This window comes from Geotrypetes seraphini, chromosome 2, assembly GCF_902459505.1.
Source record: "Geotrypetes seraphini chromosome 2, aGeoSer1.1, whole genome shotgun sequence".
Taxonomy (NCBI): Eukaryota; Metazoa; Chordata; class Amphibia; order Gymnophiona; family Dermophiidae; genus Geotrypetes; species Geotrypetes seraphini.
This window is the reverse complement of record NC_047085.1, coordinates 163,096,793-163,113,544: the sequence shown is the minus strand read 5'-3', so window position 1 is coordinate 163,113,544 and position 16,752 is coordinate 163,096,793. Positions and strand designations below refer to the sequence as shown.

The following is a 16,752-nucleotide window of genomic DNA, read 5'->3' as shown; positions in this document are numbered from 1 at the left end:
ATGGTGTCAGTTGACAGCACTCGTACTTCAAGCGGCATGACACTCTTTGATTGATTAGTGTTCAAATTAGTGCTTGTGGTGTTGTTTCTTCCCATGTTTCTTTCTTCTCCACACACATATCTCTGCATAGAAACCCATAACTCAGATGCTTCTTCAGTCATATCCTTCTATACATATACTGTATCCCATACACACTAGCAATCCACACATATGCACAAAATTATACAGCCCATACAATCCTATATCCATTATGCACTTAGCCCTACATACTTCATACATGCATGCACATTCCCACCCATGAACAACTTTGCTCATCAGCACACATAATACATATTCCCACATACCCAATTTATACTGTCCATAAACATTCACACCTTAACATCTCCCTAATATAGTATAAGACCATCAAAAATGTCATCAGCATCCACACTCTAAATGTAAACACACCCCTTCTTCAAATCTATGTTGAAAGAAATTCCCAAAGCCATGCATTTGCATGTTTTTCTTTTCTTTTTCTTCATTATTTTGCAATAGTACATGTTAAAAAATGGAGGCAGGTGGTTTCCTTGCCAAAACACAGTGCTGTGTCTTTTTAACGTTGATGCTTTATCTATAAAGAAAAGTGTTTGTTTGTTTTTTTCTCCATCTTTGAATGCTGGAAATTCTTTGGTCTTCCCCTACTTTTTTTTAGGGGGGTGGGGAGGAGGGTTTTTTAAAAGTAGAGTTATTTTCCTTTCTTAGGTTCCGATATGGAACAAAACAATTGGCAGACAATCTGGAGATAATATCAGATTTATTCAAGTGGCTCCCAGCAACAGTGCCCAGCACATTTCACCAAACAAGGCTGCTTCAGGGGCATTAACCAGCTGGGATCAGAAACAGATTCTACAAGGAATGAAAGCCAGCTGATGCAAAAGAACAGCTTATGTCATTTGACAGAGATCAAGGAGACTTAATGCATATTTGAACAGATGGATGTTGGCATGTCAGATATGAAACCACGAGAATAAATACCCAGCAAACACTGTAGGAGGTATACAAGCTGTTGGTGGCAGCGTTGTAGTCGGGGGAATGTTTCCTTGGTATGGTCTGGGTTCCTTGATACTTGTGGAAGGCACTCTCAACTGATATGGGTATCTTTCCATCCTTGCTGTTCAAGTAGTTCCATATAAACATAGAAACATAGAGTATGACGGCAGAAAAGGGCCAGCAGCCCAACAAGTCTGCCCACTCAAGAACCCTCCCTCAGCAAATTTGCCCACTCTAGAATCCCCTCTCCCATGAGAATCCATCTTTTAAGCATAACTCTGTAGTAACCCCACTTGTTTGTCCCAACATCTCTTGAAGTCGAGCACGTTACTGGCCTCGACTACTTGGCGTGGAAGACCATTCCATCGATCAATCATCCTTTCGGTGAAGAAGTATTTCCTGGTGTCACCGTGAAATCTTCCCCCTTTAAGTTTTAGCGGATGCCCTCTTGTCACCGTGGGACATTTGAGAAAAAAGATTTCTTCCTCCACTTCGATGTGGCCCGTGATGTATTTGAATGTTTCTACCATGTCCCGCCTTTCTCTGCGCTCTTCGAGAGAATACAAGCGCAGTTTGGTCAGACGTTCCTCCATAAGTGAGATCCCTGAGTCCTGAGACCATCCTAGTGGCCATTCTCTGGATCAACTCCATTCTCTTCACATCTTTTTGATAATGTACTCCAGGTGAGGTCTCACCATGGATCTGTACAATGGCAGTATGACTTCAGGCTTTCAGCTGATAAAACTCCTTCTGATGCAACCCAACATTTGTCTAGCTTTTGCTGAAGCTTTCTCCACTTCATTTTCAGCTTTCATATTGTCCCGGATGAGTACTCCTAAGACCCTTTCTGCAGTTGTTCTTGTTAAGCTTTCACCATTCAAGGTGTATGTTCTGCATGGATTACTGTTTCCAAGATGCATTACTTTACTTTTTTGGCATTAAAGTTTAGTTTCCAAATACTGGACCATTGTTCCAGCAGAAGCAGGTCCTGCTCCATAGTGTTGGGCCTGTTGCTCCAAACATATGTTGAAAAAAAAATATCAAAAAAATGTATACAAGCTGAATATCAAAAAAATCAAAAAATTACAGCAAATATTCAGAGTAGAACTGCTAATAGTGGAAGGTAACAGGTTGAAAGGCAAGTATCTAACATGGAGAAAGAGACCTCAGTGTTTCAAGGAAACAACCAAGAAACTGTATGACCAGTTATAAACTGTCATAAAAAACACATCCTAGGTCAAAAAACTCCATGAGAAAAATTTTGTAGAAATACAGTTTAAGATACACAAGTTAAACTGCAAATAACAGTAAAAAACAATAAAGAACTTGCACTTATCTTCCATACATCTCCCGACTGGCAGTTAGATTAGATATCCATTGCTCCAGTAAGGAACCAGATTCAATTTTCAAGTTATGAACTCAGTATTCCCGACAGGCCCTGTTTCGCCAGTTGGCTGCTTCAGGGAAATATCTGGGAAACGGAAAAGTGTAATCAATTATAAAGAAACATACAAGTGCATATAGCATCGAGAATTAAAATTACCTTTTAGAAAGAGAGCAACAGCTTCAAAGAATCTTCCGCGGGAAAATGGCGCCCCGGCATTTGACCAGTGCTTTAAATTCTTGCGTGCTGACGTAAACTTATTAGCAAGGAGGACAGCAAGCGAAAGAGACTAAAAAGGTCAAAAACCAAAACAAACTATCAGAGACGGTCTTCAAAAAAATATTTAAAAGAAGGCGCGCCATTCAATACGGGCATTTAATCCCTTTGGAATACAGGTTTGTAATCTAAAAATCCATTTTTGTTCTCTTTGCCTCAAAAGCTGTTTAAAATCTCCTCCTTTTTGTGATGGAATCAATTTCTCTATTATCCAGCAACAGAATGATTAAAGTCCACATTATGTTGTACCATAGGAGCCTCCAATTTTTGACATGTCAGACACGATCTATGTTCAATAATCCTTGTTTTAAAGGGTCTTGAAGTTTGTCCAATATATAAAAGTTTACAGGGACATTGCACTGCCTAAATCATTCCCTTCGTATCGCATGAAGTAAGGGTTCTCAAAGTATATTCTTGCTGATCAGATGGATTGTCAAAAAATATGTCAGGTTCCGTTGCCCTGCCCACAACGTTACATAGTTTAGCGTCATCGGCAAATAATGTCACTTTGCCATGAAGTCCCTGAGTCAGATCCCTTACAAAGATATTAAACATCCAGTTTTTTTGTTACGCAGTCAAAGAAGCTTATCAGATTGGATTGACAAGACCTTCCCTTCGTAAAGCCATGCTGGTGGGGTTCCCTTAATCTTTCATTATCCAGAATCGTGTCCAATCTGTTTTTAATTAACGTTTCCATGAGTTTACTCACTTTTGATGTGAGACTCACCGGTCTATAATTTTCAGCCTCTGACCTGCATCCCTTTTTGTGAAGTGGGATAACGTTGGCAGTTTTCCAGTCCTGGGGCACTTTTCCCTTGCTTAGGGAAAGATTGAAGAGCTCGGCTAACGGTTCTGCCAGGACATCTCTCAATTCTCGAAGTACTCTGGGGTGCAGATTACCGGGCCCATAGCTTTGTTCACTTTTAGTTTTGATAGCTCATGGTAGACGTTGCTCGCGGTAAATCCCATGTCCCGGAATGGGTCCTGCGAGCTTCCTATTGTCTGTAGCTAAGGTCCGGATTCCTGGCGCTTCGCAGGTGAAGACTGAGCAGAAGTAGTTATTGAGTAGTTCTGCTTTGTCTGCGTCCGAGTCTGTAAAGTTGCTGTCAGGTTTCTTTAGGTTTCTTTATATCGCTTGTGTTCTTTTTCCTGTCGCTAATGTATTTGAAGAAGGATTTCTCCCCTTTCTTTACCTATCTAGCTATGTTTTCTTCCATCTGGAGTTTGGCCTCTCTGACTGTCGTTTTAACTTTTCTAGATTTTGCCAGATAGGTTTCTTTAGCTTCCGGTCGTTGTGCTTGTTTGTAGATAAGGAAAGCTCTTTTCTTTTGCTTTACTAGTTCTGAGATCTCCGTGGAGAACCACTGTGGTCTATTTTTTTCTGCGTCGCTTACTCACAGTTTTTATATATGTTGATAGTATCCTCTATGGTCAATTGGATCTTTCAACAGGACAATGCAACATGTCATACCTACAGAATTGTTCGCAAGTGGTTCACAGAACATGACCAAGACTTTCAGATACTTCTCTGGCCTCCAATTTCCTTAGACTTTAACCCAATCAAGCACATTTGGGACCACCTCGAACAACATGTTCGATAACTAGATCCACCACAAAGCATCTGTCAACAACTGTTGGACGCACTGCAGTCTATATGGCTCCAGGTACCTCTAGCACCCATCCAGCATCATAATAAGTAATTCCCACTGCATCTGGCTGCCATTTGTGCTGCCAGAGGCAGTTATTCTGGATATTATTTGCAACAGGTGGTCATAATAATGTGACTCTACTGTGTACGTTAATAATTCATTTTTAAATATGCTTTGCCATTCACCTGAAATTTCATCTAATCCAGAGTAGAAATTGTTTAGATAAAATAAATAAAAAGGGGAGTGAAATGCCATTTTGGAGGCAGGTGCTACCCATGAAAGTTAATCTAACCACTACTGACCCCTGGGTAGGTCTCATAGGATTAGAGAGTAGGGGATTATAGGGGTCTGTGAGGGCCAGTTTTTAAGTCAGGGCAGACTTTGACTGTCATTTGGGTGGGGGTTTTACATCAGACACTGGGATTTTCTGTTGAGGGTGGGGGTTTCTTTCAGTGGTGGGCTTTTTCTGTCAGATAGATGCTATATCCAAAGGGGAACATCAGATCAGCAAGGAAGATGTAGGGAGGAGATTCAAACTTGGAAAAGGGAATCGGACCTTAGGGAAGAGGCACAGGAATCCACAAGAGTCTGCAACCATGTTACTGGACTGCTGGTAGCTCAGCTGTACATACAATTTCTTCTTTAGATAGGATTACCAGACATCGGACTTATCCGGCCATGACATCTTTTTAAAGGACATATTCGGGCATTGACAGCTTTTCAAAACCCGGGACTTTGTCTGGGTTTTGAAAAACTTCCAGCTCGGGACTGCTTTGGAAGGGCATCTGTGCATGCATGGATGCAATGCAGTGACATCACGCACATGCATATGATGTCATCACATCACACCTGTGCTTGCACAGATGCCCTCTCGATGCAGCTCCAAGCACAAGAACAGGTTGAGGGGGACTGGGGGATGAGGCTGGGGTGGAATGAGGCATGACTTGGGTGGAACGGGCGGCACTAGGCGTGTCTGGGGGTGGGGCCATGGGTCCAGATTTTACAATAGTAAAATCTGGTAAACCTAGATAAGTGCAGTTGCACTTTGGCAGTTGTGACAACTAGTGTGCAGTTTCAAACCACACATCAGCTGTCACCAACAGCTATGGATGTGCTCCACCTCTGTCAAGCCATCTCACTGCATTAAGTAGATAGTATGGATCCTTGCTGTACTGTCTGTTTTAACCTGAGTTAGACGTTAGCCCAGGTACATGCTAACATCTTATGCAAAGTAAAACCAATGCTGACTGCTTAATTCAGCTTTATAAAAGGGCTCTTGGGCCTAAGCTTCAGGAACAGGAGAAAAGTTAAATCTAATCAAAGAACTGGCAACTCAAGTAAGAGAATGTTTTAAAGCCTTAAAGGCTACAAAAATGGTTCAGATTAATATATTTTTTTTCAACAACAAGCTGGGGAAGCTTGGTGAGATATGCTAATTTGAGGATTTTGAAGATTTCCAATTATACATTCATTTCCTTTCAGAAATTATTTGCTAGATTTCTATGATAGCTATTAGAGGTTTCATCCAAGGAAGTAACATATAAAGTATAATTTGCATGGTTACAATCCATTTTATTCCTAATTAGGCAATTGGAAACAGTAGAAGGGGGAGGCCAGGATTTAGGCACAAATCTATGATTATCTCATTGTGAAAAGCTGACTAAGGGAGGTGGGGATATCAACAATTGTTTATGTTTATGCTTATTAAAAACTTTATATACCGCATAACGGCCTAAAAGGATCCAAGCTTCGACCTAAAACTGACTCATACCTTTTAATAAACCACAAAAGAACCACGAGCAGCAACTTTTTTTCAATAAGCACAAAGGCTTGTGCATGCTTTTGCTCTTCATCGGCTCCAAGATTGTGTCCCATCATTTCTTATCTCACTGTGACACGTAAGTGCAAACAGTTGCTCAAAGCATATGTTTAGTGACACCAGCACTTATCTTAGAAAACCGGTGCTGGTGTCACTAAAACATATGTTTTGAAGCAACTGTTTGCACTTAAGTCATGGTAAGATGAGATATTATGATGGGATACAGTCTTAGAGCTGATGAAGAGCAAAAGCAAGTTGCAAGCTTGTGTGCTTGTCTGAAAAGAGTCGCTGTTGATGGCCCAGTTCTGGTTTATTAAAAGGTACGAGTCAGTGTTGGGTTGAATCTTTATAACATTTAGATATAAGTACTTACTTGAACCATAGAACTGGTGCAAGTGTTTGTGCTTAAGTAGATGAGCGTAACTTAGATGATTCTATAAGTTAGGTGTTTAAGGTTGAGCCAAGCCCAAATTCCATCCATGTGTACACTGTAATACTATAAAGGTTACCTTAGGTTATGTGCCTGAAGTATGTGCACCAATTGCAAATTTTATAATGAATGTTATGTGGTAATGGAGTGGAGGTGTGGCCTAGTCGTTAGGGCAGCTGCCTTGGCACCCTGAGGTTGTGAATTTGATTTCCACTACAGCTCATTGTAACTCTGGGTAAGTCACTTAACACATAATTGTACCAGGTATAAAATAAGTACCTATCTATAATATATAAACTGCTTCGATTGTGTAAACCACATAGAAAAAAGCTATATATAAGTCCCATCTCCCATTTTAGCACACTAGCATGTCTGCATTTAGATATTCAACTTTAGAAATGACCACTTATGCCATATCAAAGTCTGGTGCAAAGGATTACACCTAAATATTATCAGTACTCAGCAGCTTAGCATGTAAGTGCCTGGCATACCCCTGTGCCTCCTATGCCCACTCTCTTCTTACAGTTATATGCTATAGAATTTAAGTGCTAATTAGTCATTAATGTAATTAGTGCTACTTAGTGCATTAGCTCCAATTAACTCCTAATTATCACCATTAAGTTGTTAGTGGCAATTTGTGCTTTATTGATAGATTAACTTGTGCATATAACTGCCAGTATTCTATACCTTATGCATGCAAATTTGCAGACTAAGAACAAAAATGTGCATGTAAGATTATAGAATTAGGGGGTATATAAGTTAAGGGGGTTATGCAATAGAGCTAAGATGGAAATTTGACAATGGTGTGTACAGTATGTACACACAAAAACATACCAGCCATTTTATATTTTGGTGCTAACATCCACAGGCACAAATATAGATATAGATATATATTTGTGCCTGTGGATGTTAGCACCAAAATAAACATAATAGCAAGTGGAATATTAATAAGACACACCACCAAAAAGTATTCCAATAATTGCTCACTGCTATGGAGACGTACAGTCTAGAGATAAGAAAATGTAGTTAAATGGAGAAAAGACCTCAGTTTCCTCATCAAGAGGTCTCTATGTCTGCCGTACACAATTTAAAGCAGCATAGGAGAAAACATCCCTGGTCAGAAAAACTCCACTACATACTACTAGTGAAACGACTGTTAATTAGAATCAAAGGGACTAGTAGTGAGAAAAAAAAAGGGACTAGTAGTGAGAAAAAAACTTATCTCTTAAAGTCACGGTTCTCCAGGTGAGACTAGAATCCAGTTAGGTAACATAGGATTATCACATTAATCTTCATTCATTAAGACTCCCGACAGGCCCTGTTTCGCTATCGCTGCATCAGGGGAAGTCTCTAGAAATGTGACTTAAGCTACCGCTCTACAGATTCTATAAAACAGATTCTGTTTTATACTTTTTGGTATACTTTTTGGTGGTGTGTCTTATTAATATTCCACTTGCTATTATGTTTATTTTGGTGCTAACATCCACAGGCACAAATATATATCTATATCTATATTTGTGCCTGTGGATGTTAGCACCAAAATATAAAATGGCTGGTATGTTTTTGTGTGTACATACTGTACACACCATTGTCAAATTTCCATCTTAGCTCTATAAAACAGATTCTGTTTTATAGAATCTGTAGAGCGGTAGCTTAAGTCACATTTCTAGAGACTTCCCCTGATGCAGCGATAGCGAAACAGGGCCTGTCGGGAGTCTTAATGAATGAAGATTAATGTGATAATCCTATGTTACCTAACTGGATTCTAGTCTCACCTGGAGAACCGTGACTTTAAGAGATAAGTTTTTTTCTCACTACTAGTCCCTTTTTTTTTCTCACTACTAGTCCCTTTGATTCTAATTAACAGTCGTTTCACTAGTAGTATGTAGTGGAGTTTTTCTGACCAGGGATGTTTTCTCCTATGCTGCTTTAAGTTGTGTACGGCAGACATAGAGACCTCTTGATGAGGAAACTGAGGTCTTTTCTCCATTTAACTACATTTTCTTATCTCTAGACTGTACGTCTCCATAGCAGTGAGCAATTATTGGAATACTTTTTGGTGGTGTGTCTTAGCACCAAAATAAAACCATTTTCTAAGTTGGCACATCCTACACCCCAGCCTAGAACCAGGAATAAATAGGAAAGTCATAACTATGAGCAGCAGGTTTCCCATTTGTATTCTCCTAGCTCTGAGTTGAGAAAGAGGGAACAAGAAATGGTAGGAACCAGCAGAGCCAGAGTTACTGTTCCTAGTGGGGATATTCATCTGGTTATACACAACAGCCATGGGGCTGTTGTACATTCTAGAGAACATTCTAGAGAACATCTCATTAGAGTACACTCCACTCATTAGAGGAAACTCCACACCTGGTGCTTGTTACCAAAGTCCCTATAAGAACAGGCAGATTGAATCAGAAAGGAGGCAGCCATAGAACCATCCCACTCATTAGAGTACACTCCACACCTGGTGCTTGTTACCAAAGTCCCTATAAGAGCAGGCAGATTGAATCAGAAAGGAGGTAGCCACAGAACCATCACAATCTTCTCTGTTTCGTCGTTCATCTAGATAGTACCAAAGTCCTGACTGGATTTAATAACAGACTCCTCCACAGTTTACGATTTCTTCAAGACTGTTTTCTCTGAGGTTTTTTATTTATTTATTTATTTTAATTTTCTCTTTTATTTTCATTCTATTTATTTTTCCTATTTTGATCTTACATTCATTTTGTCTTACCCTCACCATTCTTGGAATTTTGTTATCTTTTTATTTTCATATATTTACTCAGGTACTTTAGCTAGATTGTCAGCCTTCGGGTCAGATAGGGAAGTTCTAAGTGCCAAATTTGTATTTTTATTTGTGGTGAGCTGCATAGAATTATAGAGAATGGAGCAAAGTGGAAAAACCTATGCCTAGAGCAAGAAGGAGCACAGCACAACTCAAGACGAAGGTCAGGACTGATACTAATGTTATCAGTGATAATTTTGATACTGAGATGCTTGATGATTACCTGGCTGATATTTCAGAAAGTAATGAAAATGTGTGGCCAGAAGTCATGGAATTTGATGAAGCTAATTCAGAGGCATTGGATTATGCAATGGAAACAGACTGTGTTTGAATTAAGGTTTTGTTGAACCTGGACATTATAGTAAACCTGTAGTTAAAAGTTCCTTCAAGTTTGGCAGGAATGCAATGTTTGCTTTATGCCAGTATTGACTGTGGCTGGCTGCCCAAAGAAAATTAAGTGTTATGTTCTGCTGTTCTAGAACTTTAAAACCTTTTTGGAAGCTATTACAAGGGAGTGTGAAACTGGATAAGAAAAGGATTTTGGGGGGGGGGGTTTCCTCTCTTTCTAATGGCTGTGGCAGTTAGTACTGCAAAGTAAGAGCAGTGACCTCTAATTGTGTGGTTGGATTGTGGGTCCTACATGGGGAGGGACCACAGCCATCGGTCAGTGTGGGAGGAGGTCCTTTTGTGCCCCTGAGTTTGGCTAGCTAAGAAAAACTCAGTGAGGCAAATCCAATACAGGCACTGTAAATTAGAGCATTACTGAATTGGAAGCTTGTGAAAGATAATTGTTTGTGTTCCCAGTCTGGAAGGTTTAACATCCAAATGTAAGTGAACTAAACTGAAGACATGCCTTCGGTTAAGCCTATTTTGGAAGCCATTTTGTTTTTGATTTTGATTCTTGTCTTGAACTAATGAAGTTTTGATGGTGGACTTAAGCACTGATAAAGCGTCGGAAAAGCTTTGTGTCACTAATAAGAACCTGTGTGAAATATATCTCTTTGGTGAAGAATTTAGATCTTTGATTTTCTTGAGTTTTATGAACAATTTTGGCAGTGCTTGCATAATCAACTGTTGGGAATGTTTTTGCCTCTTTCCTTTTGAAACAAAGACTATCTGATTTTTAACTCAAAAAAGTTTTGCAATAAATAGTATCACGTGATCCACCACTCCAAAAAGCTGATAACTGCTCGGTTAGTGCCATGTGCACTGGGCTCTACTAGTCAGACACCTTGTTTAGCATCTCTTAAAAGGCTTAGAGAAGAAAACAAGATGCATTGATTCTTCATAAGAAATTCAAAAACATTAACCAAGAAAGAATAAAGGATGGAAGATGAATTGCTTTTATGGTACCCAATATAATACAACTGGGTAATTGAATAAATTGAATATTGTTCCAAAGGAAATGTAGCACAAACAGCAAACAAGGAACAATAATAGTTATTAATACAGTTTTAAAAATGGCGTTTAGAATCCAAAAGTAAAATAACTCAGCATAGGGAAAAACCCTTTTATAAACTCACTGCAGAGACATTGAAACTAAATCTGTTTACTTATATTAGCTTTTCACAAAACTTTGGACTTTGGACTTTATTTTCACATTATGGAGATTTAAGAATTACTTATGAATCTATGAAGTTATTTAAAAATCATTTATTCTAACAAGATGGTGCAATGATTGATTCTATGAAAGTTTATAAAAGGGTTTTTCCCTATGCTGAGTTATTTTACTCTACTTTTGGATTCTAAACGCCATTTTTAAAACTGTATTAATAACTATTATTGTTCCTTGTTTGCTGTTTGTGTTGCTTTTATGGTAAACACAAGATTGTATAATGCAAACAAAGAGAAGACAACAGAAATAACTTGTTTTTAGTAGAAAAGAGTACAAAACAGATTTAAGTTTCAGACATAAACTGGGCAAAGAACATGCTAAAATCTAGAAGTTGTAAGTCAGTCTCTTAACTTCTGAAATGCATAATATTAGCCCAATAACCTTTTTTGTACCTCCAGAAAGAAATTTATATATATATATATATATATATATTACTAAACCGCAGAAGAACTTCTTGCCACAGGCCGGCGACAAAACTCATAGGAATTGAATGAGTGTCAGAGTATTTTACCTTGCTGGCCCAAAGTAAGAAGCTCTTCCACGGTTTAGGGCTCCTTTTACAAAGGTGCGTTAGGGCCTTAACATGCGGAATAGTGTGTGCTAAAATGCTGCATGCACTAACCACTACTGCCTCCTCTTGAGCCCTTAGTAAAAGGAGCCCTTAATGAATAAAATTAATGTAATAGCTGCTTAAGAAATGCATTTGAAAAATAAAAGATTTTCACATTTCAATTCACATTATAATCCTTTCTCCTCAGGGACTTCGGTAATACAAGTGACAGCCACAGATTTAGATGATCCTACATATGGAAATAATGCCAGATTAATATACAGCATTCTGCAAGGACAGCCGTACTTTTCTGTGGAGCCAAAGACAGGTACTACATAGCTGTTTATTTCACTGTGTTACCGCTTGCATCATTTTGGAGGAACATTTCAGTTAGCCAGGTATATTCTAGGTACATTAATACTTTCAACCTGCATACTTTGTCTAAATTTTTAAGATATGCTCGATGCTTATATTAGTCCAAAAGTGCCCAAGTGCTTTGGTTATTTGTGCAGGCAGTTCAGCATGAGGTAAAATAGTAGAGGCATTTCTGAAACTCTAATGTAGGCCCGCTGCTCTGCTTCCCTGCTCTAAAAATGCCCATGAGAGCACTTCTGTCAACCTGGCTAGAAGGATAGGCAATGCAAAAACCTGTGCATACTTTTAGCCAGATGTAGAAAAAGAGAATTTCTTGGACAAATTACCTAAGTAAATGGCTTTCGAATTTGTCCTTTTTTAATTTTTAAACACATTTGTAAATTGTAAACAGTCTGAATTAAAAAAAAAAAAAAATGCAGTTAGCATCAGATACAGGCCCATAAATGTTTTTGTTTAAATTTCTCAGTCTGCTATTGTGGTCATATAGTTCTGTATGCAGGCATATGGTTATGTTTATTAACTCAACTGACTACTTATAATTAGCAGAACCAAAAAACTATGTAAAGACAAAATAAGTAAGTAAGCAAATTAAATATATAAATACAGATCGATGGTTTCAATCTAGGCATGATCTCAGTTGCTTTGTCCCAAGAATGTTTTAAAAACAGATAAGTGCCCAGGTGTTTTTATAAAATAGGCTTGAAATGGTGCTTACTTAGGCAACAGACAATAATATTTTTTTCCATGACAGTAAGTTTATAATAGAATTCCTAGGTTAATTAAATAGGAAGGCACCTATTTTTTTGCTTGTGTTTTAATGGCATGGCCAAAAGGCAGTTTCTGGCTGGGCCAAGGGGTAGAATGAGTGGACTCATTGGTATAAAAGGATTGGCACACATATTTCCTCTCAGTCGCCACTCCCCTTGTCCCTCTTCCAACCAAATGTAAAGTATGCCATGTTCTACCATGGCTGGCAGGTATCCCCAAACCTCACCAGCTGAAGACCAGCAGGAGGGCCTTGGCATCCCTCCTGCCAATGCTCTTAGGGGGGTGGGGTTTCCCCACTTTCTCCTCTTCTTCTCAAATATGTAACTTTTCCCCTCCATTCCCTTTTACCCTCACTTTCAAGTCTGTCCAGTTAATGTCTTTGATGTTCACTCTATTTATTTCCAAATATTTATTATTTTATTTTTTTTCTTTCTTTCTCTTTTTAAAATTTTATTGTTAACCGGCCAGATATTTGTTGATTGTCGGTATATTAAAAAACTAATAAACTTGAAACTTGAAACTTGAGGGACTGTATGGGTGTGGTGGCGGCAAGAGGAATTGGGCACTCCTCCTGCCGCAGACATTCGGGGGAGGGGGTGGCTTCGGGAGTTCCGGCAGGAGGGACTGGGCATCCCTCTTGCCAGGGGATGTCTTGGGGGGGTGGCAGCACGAGGGACTGGGCATTCCTCCTGCCAGTAGTCTGGATGGGTTCCCTGCCGCAGCCGCTAAACTGATCGCAGTAGGAAGATTCTCTTGCCGCAATCAGCTCAGTGGCAAGCTGATTCTCTAACTGGCGCTTATGACATAGACACCGGTTAGAGAATCATGGTGTTAGGCAATTCTATATACGATGCTAATGTACGAATCTCAAAAGCTACTTAGGCGACTTCTGAGACCGGGTGTCCTATACAGGATCCGACCCTTAAACCTGGTTTTACATCATCTAAGTCACAACATATAGGATCTAGGAGTGATCATTAGCGAGGATATGAAGGTTGCCAATCAAGTGGAGAAGGCTTCCTCCAGGGCAAGACAAATGATGGGGTGTATCCGTAGAGGTTTCGTCAGCAGGAGACCTGAGGTTCTGATGCCGTTGTACAGAGCCATGATGAGGCCTCACTTAGATTACTGTGTTCAGTTTTGGAGCCCACACTACCGAAAGGACATGCTGAGGATCGAGTCGGTTCAGCGAATGGCCACCAGGATGGTCATGGGGCTCAAGGATCTCACGTATGAAGAAAGACTAAAGAAGTTGCGGCTGTACTCACTTGAGGAAAGAAGAGAACGGGGAGATATGATTGAAACGTATAAGTACATCACGGGACGCATCGAGTCAGAAGATGATATCTTCTGGCTCATGGGACCCTCAACCACCAGAGGGCATCCGCTGAAAATCAGGGGAGGGAAGTTTCATGGCGATCCCAGGAAGTACTTCTTCACCGAAAGAGTGGTGGATCATTGGAACAGACTCCCACCCCAGGTGATAAAGGCCAGTAGCGTAACGGATTTTAAGAAAAAATGGGATACTCACGTGGGATCTTTAAGGGAGTAAATTCAGGGGGGGGATACTTGGAATGGGCAGACTTGGTGGGCTATAGCCCTTTTCTGCCGCATTTTCTATGTTTCTATGTTTCTATATAAGTTCCGTCCAGGCAGCCTCATAAAACTTTTGATTATCCTTGCAGTACGACTAAGTTTAGGTCGGCCCACCTCCCGCCCTCACTACTCCTTCAAAAACGCCCCTTTCTGCTCTGGGCGTACAGCGGGATTCAGAGGCCTAAAAAGTTTGTTTATTTATTTCCCACCCTTATCCAGGACGAGTAACGCTTTTACATACAAAATAATACATTACATTTAGTCTCTGGATATCTCTAAAAACCTTGTTTCGATTATCGGCACTTGGGCGACCTGTCTTTTAGGTTGTCCAAGTGCCAGCTTCAGTAGGTTTTTAGACTTATTTTTGTTTTGATTATGAGCCCCTTAGTATCTATTGCAGGGCTTATTTCATTAATATGGTCCCTGAATCAGATTGCAAACAAATGGTTAGTAAGGACCAGATTCTGTAAACGGCACTGTTATGAGTGCCCGTCAATTGCACATCAATCACACAACAGTGCCATTTGCAGAATGGTGGCTATATGAAAGACAGTCACAGGAAATATAGGCCAAGGTTTTAAAGGCTTCCATTTATGATACCTACCTTTCATAAGAACAGAGGCACCTTATGATACCTAATGCCACTTCTGGTATTAACCATACCTACAATTGCGTTAGACATTACATAGAACATAGAAACATAGAAAGTGACGGCAGAAAAGGGCCAAGGCCCATCGAGTCTGCCCACTCCATTGACCCACCCCCCCTAGTTAATCGCTCTCTGATCACCTTTTCCCTCGTAGAGATCCGACATGAGCATCCCAACTGTTCTTAAAAACTGGCATGCTGCTGGCCTCAACCACCTGTACTGGGAGCTTATTCCAGATGTCCACCACTCTTTCAGTGAAGAAGTACTTCCTGGTGTCGCCATGAAACTTCCCGCCCTTTATTTTCAGCGGGTGTCCTCTTGTGACATTGTAAGGCGCCTCCGTAGGCGGGATAATGGTGACCTTTTTGGAGACGCCTCCATTTCTTTAAAACTTTAGTTTTAATTGTTTTTTAATCAGCGCAGCGCAGTTAGGCGTCAGTAGGGTACCTACTGCCACTTAACTTCAGGTGCCGTTTTTAGAATTTGGGCCCTAAATAGTTCCCCATTAAAAAAGTTCAAAATAATGCTAAACTATCCTTCCCTTTTACTAAGCTGCGGTAGCGGTTTCTACCGAGAACTGGAGTGCTAAATGCTCCGATGATGCACTGATGATCATTGGAACTCCATGAGCGTCAGAGCATTTAGCACCCCGGGCCGCGGTAGAAACCTCTACCGCAGCTTAGTAAAAAAGGGCTTCTATTTCTTTCCATTTAGAGCTTTCTGGTTTATGAGTAGTGACACATAGAAGCAATGAACGCTTGTTTCTGGTAACAGCTTAATCAGGTAACATAATTAAACAAGTTAAATTTTAACATTTTAATCAGGCTCTTATATAAGTTGGTAAGCACAAATGCGAGCTTACTACAAGTTGAAAGCCACTACAGCAGGGCATGCTTAGGCATCCTGCAATTTGTTTTGTGTTTAGCGTTTACTACTTAGAAGTTATAAAATAGAAAATATTTTTTAGTGCTGGGGCAGGTTTGGGGATGGAGAGGAAGCGTGCCCAGTGCTAATCAGTTAGCATTTAACTGCTTTACTGTGTGCTAACCGACTAGTACATGGTTAATGCAGGAGCCCTTACTGTAATGGTTCTCAACCCTATCCTAGGGGACCCCCAGCCAGTTGGGTTTTCAGGATATCCCTAATGAATATGCATGAGAGAGATTTGCATATAATGGAGGAGACAGGCATGCAAATATGTGTCTTATGCATATTCATTAGAGATATCTTGAAAACCCAACTGGCTTGGGGTCCCCAAAAACAGGGTTGAGAACCACTGCCTTACTACCTAGTAAATAACTATTGGTAAGGGTTCCCATGCTTTTTTTTTTTTAATATTATCTTTATTAGCAATTGCAAAGGGAACATACAACCAGGAGCACAACAAGCAGAACAAACAGATCAGGCATAGATACCAACTCTAGAAACCCATGACAGCAAAGGAGTCACAAAACAGGAACCCAATGGTCGGATGCCCAACACAAGGAAATTAGCATCTGGCCATTAATGGAGGAATCAGAAAATGTGGCCAGTTTACAGCCACACTAAAAGTGGCCTCAGCACACAGGAAATCCCCTTACTACTGATACCGCGGGCCACTTTTTAGTGCAGCTTAGTAAAATGGCCACTTAATGTGCAGCCCTAGAATACAGTCCCCCCCCCTTTTACAAAACCACACAAGAGGCTTTTAGCACCAGCCGGTGCGCTGAAAGCTCTGCGCTGCTCCAACACTTATAGAACTCTATGACCGTTGGACCAGCGCAGAGCATTCAGCGTGTCGGCCGCCACTAAAAATCTCTTGTGCAGTTTTGTAAACGGGGGGTGGGG

The 16,752-nt window shown here is 40.2% G+C and overlaps 1 protein-coding gene across 3 annotated transcripts in view; it reads left to right on the top strand.

The window, feature by feature from the left end:
* The window catches only part of LOC117355521 (cadherin-19-like), a 277,325-nt gene that overhangs the window by 116,438 nt on the left and 144,135 nt on the right, over positions 1-16,752 (top strand). For 2 of the 3 annotated variants that reach the window (XM_033934214.1, XM_033934215.1), the window contains one exon: positions 11,746-11,865. In XM_033934214.1, the coding sequence (XP_033790105.1) occupies positions 11,746-11,865 (120 nt within the window). Of the gene's footprint in view, positions 1-6,372; positions 6,478-11,745; positions 11,866-16,752 lie in introns of those variants that run through there. The other variant, XM_033934216.1, reaches the window with a different exon arrangement.